The sequence below is a fragment of the Lactuca saligna genome, chromosome 4 (assembly GCF_052625555.1).
Source record: "Lactuca saligna cultivar CGN05327 chromosome 4, ASM5262555v1, whole genome shotgun sequence".
In the NCBI taxonomy this organism is placed as follows: domain Eukaryota; kingdom Viridiplantae; phylum Streptophyta; class Magnoliopsida; order Asterales; family Asteraceae; genus Lactuca; species Lactuca saligna.
The window spans coordinates 241718745-241729889 of NC_136420.1; the positions used below are offsets into that span (position 1 = coordinate 241718745).

Below are 11145 nucleotides of genomic sequence, written 5' to 3' on the forward strand. Positions count from 1 at the left end.
CTTCCTAAGTGTACATGCAACCCTAATAACCTTGGATCTATGTTTGTCTAATTATCATGCAAAGTTGAATTCCAAGGTTATATTCCTATCTAGCATACATGGGGAACAATTTTAACTTAAAGTATAGATAGAATAACTTACCTTGTTGTTGTTTGTGTTCCTTGAAACCTTGTGAGCCTAGCACCCCAAGTGTGATGCCTCAAATGCTTCACACAACACCAAATGCTCTTGGAAGAACTTATGAGAGAACACACACTTCATAAAATCAGCCAAGCCCTCTTGTTTCTTAGTGTAGCCGATTTTAGGTGGAGAACATGTTACTTATATAGTGTTGACACATCTAGGGTTACACCCTAATGTGTCATGACTCTTCATTTCCATGACCCATTGGTTTGTAACTCCCATGGAGCATCCATGGAGCATCCTATGGGTGGAACCCAACTTGATAGTCCATGGAGCCTTTTAGCCCACTATACAATATATGGATGATTTACATAATCAACCCATATATTTAATTAGTTATCTTTTGATCACATAATTAATTCTAAATTAATTCTTGATCAAACTAATCAAATAATATTATTAATATATTAGAACTTATAATATATTAATAATCTCCAAGTGTTATTTCTCTCATTTAGTCTATCCAATTGCATGATGACTTGCCACCCAAATGGACCATGCCGGGTCGGGTCAAGTACATACCAGAAATAGTTATGGACTTAGACACCTTATCCAACAGTCTCCCACTTGGATAAGTCTAATAACTATTACTGCAAGTATGACTTCTGGAACCGATCGGCAATCGTAGCTCTTTACAAGGTTTCTCGAAACTGAGAAGACGATGGTACGCCATTTAAGATAAGTGATCATATAATCCTTTGTTCTAGATATCAGTCGGACAAATACATGGAACAATGTCTTACTTATTGTCCAACAGTTTGTTTCCCGATTTCCGATTTGTTTGACAAAGAACTTCATTGAACACATCAATTTAGTTCTGACCGGGCCCGGTACATAGGTCAAAACAAAATCATCGAGGGGCCCAGATATCAGCTTCTAATCCAAGAAGGAACAGATAAACTTCGAATCATATGTTTGTTCTACTACTCATTGAATTACACACAAGAGCGCGATTTATAACATCGAGTTACCAATGCATTTTTCGTACAATCAATGCATAACCAACTTGTAAGTAACAAATCATATCTCTAGGTTTAAAGACTTATATGATATTACCGTCTCACGATCACTCGAGATAGAATTCCATGAAGTGATTCCAGTGAGCGTGGGTTGAGTCCAATGCTTAGAACTTTTGAGCACTCATGATTGTTGTAGCCTTATCCAAGACCTCTAAAACCAAACATGACAGTCTTGATTCATATCTACTTCCGACATATGACCGACTGTGGAGGTTTGAATAATATGTTATACCAAACAAAATTATTCTGGAAGTCAAAACATGCAAAAGAAATATAGTAAACGATCGACAAGAGATAGCAACACTTTACTCATAAATAAAACACTTTTATTCATCATCAAATGTCAATTACACTTTACAAATTTCGAGGTTATCTAACTACTAAATCTAATATCATCCTTCAGCCCTATGCTCCGAGCATGCTGGAGATGCTTAACCCGAGTCAGTCCCTTCGTGAGGGGATCTGCCGGATTCTCATCTGATGATACCCTCTTTGCCACGAGGAGTCCTTCTTCGATCCGATGTCTGATGAAATGGTATTTTCTGTTGATGTGTCTGGATCTCCCGTGATCCCTTGGTTCCTTGGCTAAGGCAACAGCACTTTCACTATCACAGAAAATTTCCATTGGCTCTTTAATAGTTGGTACAACTCCAAGGTCTCCAATGAAGTTCCTCAGCCATAACGCCTCCTTTGCCGCCTCGCTAGCTGCAATATACTGTGATTCACAAGTAGAATCTGCCACTGACTCTTGCTTGGAACTCTTCCAAGAAATTGCTCCTCCATTTAGGGTAAAGACCCAGCCCGACTGAGAGCGGAAATTATCCCTATCAGTCTGGAAGCTAGCATCACTATACCCTACAACTCTCAAGTCATCACTCCCACCGAGGGTAAGGACCCAGTCCTTAGTCCTTCGTAGGTACTTGAGAATATTCTTTACCGCAGTCCAGTGTGCCTTGCCAGGGTTCCCATGAAACCTGCTAACCATGCTCAGGGCAAAAGCTACATCAGGTCGAGTACACGTCATAGCATACATGATCGATCCTACAGCCGAAGCATAAGGTACTCGACTCATTTGTGCTATCTCAGCCTCAGTGCTAGGGCTTTGTGTCTTACTCATTTTGGCGTTACTCTGGATGGGCAACGCTCCTTTCTTGGAGTCTTGCATTCTGAATCTCTTCAGCACTTTATCCAAGTAGGTACTTTGACTAAGTCCAATTAGTCTTTTACTCCGATCTCTCAAGATTCTTATCCCCAAAATATAGGCAGCTTCACCAAGGTCCTTCATAGCGAAACACTTTCCAAGCCAGGACTTTACTTCATGCAGGGTTGGAATGTCGTTTCCTATGAGTAGTATGTCATCCACATACAATACCAAAAAGCTAACTATACTCCCACTAGCCTTGACATACACACAAGATTCATCTTCACTCCTAGAAAAGCCAAATTCCTTGACCTTTTCATCAAAGCAAAGATTCCATCTGCGAGGTGCTTGCTTTAATCCATAAATGGACTTCTCAAGCTTACACACTCTATTAGGGCACTCGTTGCTGACAAAACCCTCTGGCTGACTCATGTAAACATCTTCAGCCAACTTTCCATTAAGGAAAGCAGTTTTGACATCCATTTGCCAAATTTCATAGTCATGAAATGCGGCTATGGCTAACAGAACCCGAATAGACTTAATCTTGGCTACCGGAGAAAAGGTCTCATCATAATCCACTCCAGGAATTTGAGAGAAGCCCTTTGCAACCAGTCTAGCCTTATAAGTGTGTACTTTACCATCCATGTCAGTCTTCTTCTTGAAGACCCATTTGCACCCTACAGTCTTTCGACCTGGTACATTCTCAACCAAGTTCCAAACTTGATTGTCATACATGGATTGTATCTCGCTATCCATAGCCTCTTTCCATTTAGCAGACTCGGGGCCTGCCATGGCTTCCTCGTAGCTGTTAGTGTCATCTTGACTTACTAGTGTCCCATCACTAATAAGTGTCTCACCTTCTGCAGTAATATGGAATCCATAGTAATGCTCAGGTGCACTCCTAACTCTCGTGGAACGCCTCAGAGGTACAGATTCGTCAATTGGCTCAACAGGAGTTTCCTCCTCAAGTTGAGGGCTAGATTTTGAAGTTCCATCACCACTTGACTCTTGAATTTCTTCAAGATCAATTTGCCTCCCACTGTCTCCTTGGCTTATAAACTCTCTTTCTCGAAAGACTCCTCTTCTAGCTACAAAGACCACATTGTCACTAGGTTTGTAGAAGAGGTAACCAAAGGATTGCTGTGGGTAGCCGATGAAAATACACCTCTCGCTTCGGGGTTCGAGCTTATCATGAGTCTCGCGTCTCACGAAAGCCTCGCAACCCCAAATCTTGATGTGGTCTAGTTTAGGTACTTTACCAGTCCACATCTCGTGAGGAGTTTTGGCAACTTTCTTTGTAGGGACTAGATTAAGGATATGGGCGGCAATTTCTAAAGCATACCCCCAGAATGAGATTGGTAGCGAAGCTCGACTCATCATGGAACGAACCATGTCCAACAAGGTTCGATTACGCCTCTCAGCCACACCATTCAACTGTGGTGTCCTAGGAGGTGTCAATTGTGAGAAAATCTCACATTCCCTAAGATAGTCGAGGAACTCTGAACTAAGATACTCACCACCCCGATCGGATCGAAGCATCTTAATGTTCCAGCCCAATTGATTCTCGACTTCCTGTTTAAATTCCTTAAACTTCTCGAAAGTCTCTGACTTATGCTTGATTAAGTAGACATATCCATATCTACTGTAATCATCAGTAAAAGTCAAATAATAACGATTAGCATCCCTTGTGGCATGTTTGAATGGTCCATACACATCCGTGTATATAAGGTCCAACAAACCTTCACCCCTTTCACACGAGCCTGTGAAGGGTGACTTTGTCATTTTTCCAAGTAAGCACGATTCGCAACTATCATTTGACTTTAGGTCAAATGACTCCAAGACTCCATCCTTTTGGAGTTGGCCTATGCGTTTCTTGCTTATATGTCCAAGACGACAATGCCATAATGATGCTTTATCCAAGTTATTATTATTAGTAGAATCAATACACAAAACATTATTTCCTAAGTTATCTACAACAGATACAGCTTCATACACACCATCACAAGGTAATGCTTTAAAATAAAGAACATTATTAAAGAAAGCATTAATCGAACCAACTTCATTATCAAACGAAAAGGTGAAACCTTGTTTGTACAATGCATGAAAGGAAATAATATTTCTTTCCATTTCTGGCGAATAACAACATTTATTCAATTCTAAATTTAACCCACTACTTAGCGATAAAGTATAAACTCCAATCTTGGTGACAGATGTAACTTTCCTATTCTCCATGATTAAGTTTATTCTTCCTTGCTCCACATTCTCACTTCTTCCTAGTCCCTGCAAGTCATAACAAATATGAATACCACAACCGGTATCAAGGACCCAAGATTTCGAATGGGGTGAGTTATTAGAAATGATAGTGTAAATACCTGCATGGTTGGGTTTGACTTTCCCATCCTTCACATCCTGCTGGTACTTTAGGCAGTTCCGCTTCCAATGAGCTTTTTCATGGCAATAGAAGCATTCAACCTCTTTTGGGTCAGAAGAAGGAGTAATGAAACCTTTCTTGGTTCCACTTGAAGAAGAGCCAACAAGGGTTTGAGCCTTGGTACCCTTCGAAGATCTCTTTCTCTTCCTCCCTCGACTTTGCCCGATTCCCAAGACCGGAGTTGAGTTTGGAGTAGGAGTGATAGCAACCGACTTCCCCTTAAGACCTGTTTCTGCGGTCTCGAGAAGTCCCTGAAGTTTGCTGAGGGTGACCTCTTCCTTGTTCATGTGATATGTCATGCGGAATTGATCATAGCACGATGGTAAGGAGTGCAAAATGATATCTATTGCAAGCTCCTCAGGGAAGTTCACATTAAGCTTCAGCAAACGATCCACATACCTTTGCATTTTCTGCATGTGGCTCGTGACGGAATCTCCGTCCTTCATCATGGTTGTTATCATGGAGCAGATGATTTCGTACCTCTCTTGTCGTGCACTTTGATGGTATCTTTCCATCAAATCTTGGTGCATTTCATAAGGGTAGAAATCCTCATAAGACTTTTGGAGTTCAGCTGTCATTGTGGCCAACATGATGCAAGCCATCTTGGTTGCATCTCTTTCATGAGTATGAAAGTTAGCGATCTCCTTGGGAGTTGCAGTGGACTCATCAATTTCCTTAAGCTCCTTGTCAAGGACATATTCTTTGTCCTCGTAGCGGGTAATCATCCTGATGTTTCTGATCCATTCACTGAAGTTGGATCCATCAAAGGTGACCTTCCCACACAAACTCATAAGAGTAAAGGAGCCATTAGGATTTGAGCCAGAAACATTATTTGATGACATCTGAAAGAGAAGAACAAGTTTAGTATAGATTTAAGAGAGTCCTTAATAAAACACCCAAATGTAATATTAAGGCTAGGATCCAATCACAATATAATATAACTTAGAAGAGGTATGCCGTAATCTAAGCTATACCATATTTGAAAGGTAGGTGAATGACGATTCACCAATTTCCACCACGAAAACCGAAATATTAGATATTAGGTTTTATTGGTTTTTTTTAGAAATTCCTAGATTCTTTGAGATTCAATGAACTTTTTCAAAGGCATGTTTCAATGTCGAGAGTGCCCTCCAAGTTTTGTGACTGGGATACCGAGGATCACAAAAGGAGGTGTGAAGTAACCATGCAAATCACTTGGTACCCTTAAAGTTTATCACTCAATTGATGTGCCGGTAAACCACACACGCTCCACCGATACTATAATAAACCTTAAGTCACCCTTTACCTACCTTGTTAAGTCCAAGTTAGTGTGCCGGTTAACCACACATGCTCCACCAACGACTTACACAAAGTGTAAAGTGTAATTTCATGGATTAGCACCTTATTCACATTTTCCTAAAGTAACTAAGATTGGGAATTTAATAAAACATTTTAGTTACTTTATAATATTCATCATACTTTGAATGAGAATTTATATGTCCTTGTCTTACCCGTTCGGCTAACGACCCTCCACCAGTCAAGCAAGCGGTGGGTGAGAGTAGACACCCATTAAGTCACCATTTTATAGGTAACAACCTTATACCCACCTTATAGATCGGCTTCGTGAATGAGGCGTACTAGCGGTAAGACGACTTTATTCTTATACATATATATATAATTATTAAATCATCATAATATAAGTATAAGGGTTGAATTTTAACTTTTAAAATTCTAGGGGTTGGAACTTAAAGTTTTAACTTAACTTTACTTGTTCCAAAACTTGAGGGCAAGTTTTGTAACTTTCAAAACTTTTCATTTCTTGTAACTTATGAGTTTAATAGAGTAATAAAATGAAGACTTTTCATTTTTCTAACTCTTGTATTTGTTTTAATGGTTTTAACTCAAGTGTGACTCTTGGTTTTCCATAACTTGAGGACAAGTTATGGACTCCATTAAAACACATTATGATCAAGAATTAATCTACCACATAGGTTACAAATAATTCCTATGATCATCTAAAACATCATAAGAATAAGAACATGAATATGAACACAATCAAAAATTACATTTAAAACTTTGTAATTTTGATAACTAGTTGTTGTAAATGAATTAGCAAAGACATTACACCACCAAAAACAAGTTTTCAATTACCAAAACAGTTTAGGGTAATGTTTCTAATTCATTTCCAGCAACTGAATCGAAATTCTGCAATCAGTCGACCCTACTCGCCGAGTGCATGAACTGACTCGCCGAGTTGGTTGAAGATACTCATGAACTCGATGAGTCCCCCCTATAGACTCGACGAGTCCATTCGCAGACAGCAAGATTTTCGATTCTTTTTCAACTTTTAAGCACAAATAAAAAGAAAACAAGCCTAGGCTCTGATACCACTGATGGGTTTTGAGCATTCTAACACTTCCTAAGTGTACATGCAACCCTAATAACCTTGGATCTATGTTTGTCTAATTATCATGCAAAGTTGAATTCCAAGGTTATATTCCTATCTAGCATACATGGGGAACAATTTTAACTTAAAGTATAGATAGAATAACTTACCTTGTTGTTTGTGTTCCTTGAAACCTTGTGAGCCTAGCACCCCAAGTGTGATGCCTCAAATGCTTCACACAACACCAAATGCTCTTGGAAGAACTTATGAGAGAACACACACTTCTCAAAATCGGCCAAGCCCTCTTGTTTCTTAGTGTAGCCGATTTTAGGTGGAGAACATGTTACTTATATAGCGTTGACACATCTAGGGTTACACCCTAATGTGTCATGACTCTTCATTTCCATGACCCATGGGTTTGTAACTCCCATGGAGCATCCATGGAGCATCCTATGGGTGGAACCCAACTTGATAATCCATGGAGCCTTTTAGCCCACTATACAAGATATGGATGATTTACATAATCAACCCATATATTTAATTAGTTATCTTTTGATCACATAATTAATTCTAAATTAATTGTTGATCAAACTAATCAAATAATATTATTAATATATTAGAACTTATAATATATTAATAATCTCCAAGTGTTATTTCTCTCATTTAGTCTATCCAATTGCATGATGCCATGCAACCCAAATGGACCATGCCGGGTCGGGTCAAGTACATACCAGAAATAGTTATGGACTTAGACACCTTATCCAACAAGATCATGACATGACCCTTAGTGATTTTACCTATTTGTTTGATAACGCTAAATCAGTAATGATTTGGGGCATTAATAAAGTAAATTAGATTGGAAGATCAACTTCCCAAACTTCCATGGACATTGATAATGGTAACATTAGAAGTTCAGAAAAGCTTTCTCATCCCAATGGAAAAGGATCAGGGGAAAGGATCGACCATGGTCAAGTCATATGAACCAATGGTAAAGAGAAAGGCTAAGTCTGTGTTAGTCTCGTGTACCATTTCCAAAGAGTCCATATGTTTCTTTTGCGAAGGAAGGGGTATTAGCTGCGAAGTTGTCGAAGAATCAAAGCCCATTATCTAAGTCTATTAAGATTCTGCTTGGAGATTGTTAATACATAATGCAATGTATTTGCATTTTGATGTTTTGGAAGAATCAAAGGAAGCTTAAAGAAAGAGTGTGATGATTCTAATCGTATGGTTCGACGATCAAAATTTTGAGCAACTGCATAAGAGTTATGAAATATTGCTTAGGAAGAGATAACAACAAGTTTTCATATGTATTTGCATTGTAAGGATAAGTTTTTCTGCAAGTTTTAAAATAAAAGAAAATTTTTGTTTTTATTTATTTATTTTTTAGTATCCTTACAATGGCATTTTTGAAAAAAAAATGTTGTTTATATGTTTCCATTGATAAGCAATATAGGTAAATGGGGAGTAGTATCATAATTTACCAAATAATGAAAGATTCTCGTCACCCAAGGTTTCAGTTGGATAGAAACTTGGAAATCATGCAACTTGTAATGTATGATGAATGATAATGTTTCATCTTTGGGAAATTAAACTGATTCCTGGTTCACATGTATATGTGAGTCAAGTGAAGGACAAAGGGATCGGGTACACTTGGGTGTGCGTTGATCAGGTCCACCACAAAGACTATTCGTCATGATTTAGTAAAGTTTAGTACATATGGTTATGCTTACAAGTTTAAGTGTAATTATGAAACATTAGAAAGGTTTCAATGTATGACAGAACAGATAAGAAGAATCAAGTAAGGCATAAAGATAAAAGTTTCTCCAATCTCCCACCTAGAACACAAGATTGGAGCATCCGTAGCACGATATCGGTACTCCCAAGTACCCTCTGCCCAACCTCTCCCCAAAAAATGGGCGTCCTGCACTTCCTTCCATACAAGGCTTCATACGGAGGCATTTTAATGCTAGAGTGATAGCTGTTGTTATAAGAAAACTCAGCTAGATGTAGATGGTCATCCCAACTACCCCCAAAATCAATCGCACATGCCCTAAGCATGTCCTCCAAGGTCTGAATCATCCGCTCAATGTGCTCATCTGTCTGCGGATGGAAGGCGGTACTAAAATGTAATCGTCTGCCCAATTCCTCTTGAAACTTCCTCCAGAACCGAGAGGAAAAATCGGGTGTCTCGCTCGGAGACGATAGAAATGGGCACCCAATGTAATGAGACAATCTCTCAAACAAAGATCTCGGCTAATTTCTCCGCCGATGATCTCTCCTTTATAGCCAGAAAGTGAGCACTCTTAGTCAAACGATCAACAATCACCCATATCGTATCTAATCCTCGGGCAGTTCTAGGAAGCTTTGTAATGAAGTCCATGGTTAGATGCTCCCATTTCCATTCACGAATCTCCAATGGTTGCAAGTTCCCATGCGGTTTCTGGTGTTCTGCCTTGACCTTCCGACAGGTCATACATTCTTCCAGAAATCGAGCCATATCATTCTTCATTCCATGCCACCAGTAAGCCTCATGAAGGTCCTGATACATTTTATTAGCACCGGGATGGATACAAAATTTTGACTTATGAGACTCATCAGTTAGGGTTTTCCGATTTCCCCCGTTATATGGAACCCATACACTACCGTAGCGACTCAGCAAACGCCAACCGTCTTGTTCCATCTTAGGCAACTCTTTCCCAATCTTCACACGCCTGATGTTTTCCTCCAGTATTGCCATCTTTTGGGCGTCCCAGATTAGATCTAACAAAGACGACACCATTGTGATCCGGAGACACTTAGCTCGAATCGGTTTGGTAGATTGTTTACGACTGAGAGCATCAGCTACCACATTAGCTTTACCGGGGTGGTAGTGAATTTCACAATCATAATCTTTTACCAGATCCAACCATCCGATCTACCTCATGTTAAAATCCCACTGCTTGAACAAATATTTCAAACTCTTATGGTGAGTGTATATGATAAACTTTACACCATAGAGATAGTGTCTCCAAATCTTTAGAGCGAAAACAACAGCCCAAAACTCCAAATCATGAGTGAGGTAGTTTTGTTAGTGGGGTTTCAGTTGTCGGGAGGCATAGGCTATCACCCTATCCTGTTGCATTAACACGACACCAAGACCCTGAAGGAATGCATCACAGTAAACCACCATATCCTCAACCCCATCAGGTAAGGCCAAAATCAGAGCATCACACAATCGTTTCCTTAACTCATCAAACGCCATCTGTTGCTCCGGTCCCCAAACGAAATTCATTGATTTCTTGGTCAATCGGGTGAGTGGTAAGGCGATTTTAGAGAAATTTTCAAAGAACCTCCGGTAATAACCGGCTAAACCCAAGAAACTGCGAATTTCAGAAGGTGTTTTTGGAATCTTCCATTGTTTAACCGCATCAACCTTCGCTTGATCGACCTTAATACCGTGTTTGTTTACCACATGCCCCATGAACTGAACTTCTTCCAACGAAAATTCACATTTTCAGAATATAGCATAAAGCTTTTCTCTTGCTAGAATTTCTAGAATCTCCCGAAGTTGTTGCTCATGCTCCTCTTTGCTCTTAGAATAGACTAAGATATCATCTATGAACACTATGACCGAACGGTCAAGCATCAGGCTACACACCCGGTTCATGAGAGCCATAAATGTTGCGGGTGCGTTGGTGAGCCCAAAAGGCATCACCACGAATTCAAAGTACCCATATCGAGTACGGAATGCTGTTTTCTCAATATCTTCTTCACGAACCCGCATCTGATGGTAACCGAAATGTAAATCAATCTTGGAAAACCAAGACGCTCCCTGAAGTTGATCGAAAAGATCGTCAATACGTGGCAACGGGTACCTATTCTTTATTGTGCGCTTGTTTAGCTTCCTATAATCAATACACATTCGCTGTGACCCATCTTTCTTCTTCACAAAGAGAATAGGAGCACCCCAAGGCGAGCAGAGTCATCGTATAAACCATTTATCACTTAGTTCTTGAAGTTGATCTTG

At 39.6% G+C, this 11145-nt stretch overlaps 1 protein-coding gene across 1 annotated transcript; it reads right to left on the minus strand.

The window, feature by feature from the left end:
- Positions 1-10206: 10206 nt before the first annotated feature.
- LOC145040559 (putative mitochondrial protein AtMg00860) lies at positions 10207-10599 on the minus strand. The gene has a single exon (XM_078988473.1). The coding sequence runs from the start codon at positions 10597-10599 to the stop codon at positions 10207-10209; it is 393 nt and encodes a 130-aa protein (XP_078844599.1).
- Positions 10600-11145: the final 546 nt, after the last annotated feature.

What these genes read in the sequence shown, in the direction of transcription:
- LOC145040559 (XM_078988473.1), bottom strand. Translation starts at nt 10,599, where the DNA reads ATGGGGCATGTGGTAAACAAACACGGTATTAAGGTCGATCAAGCGAAG.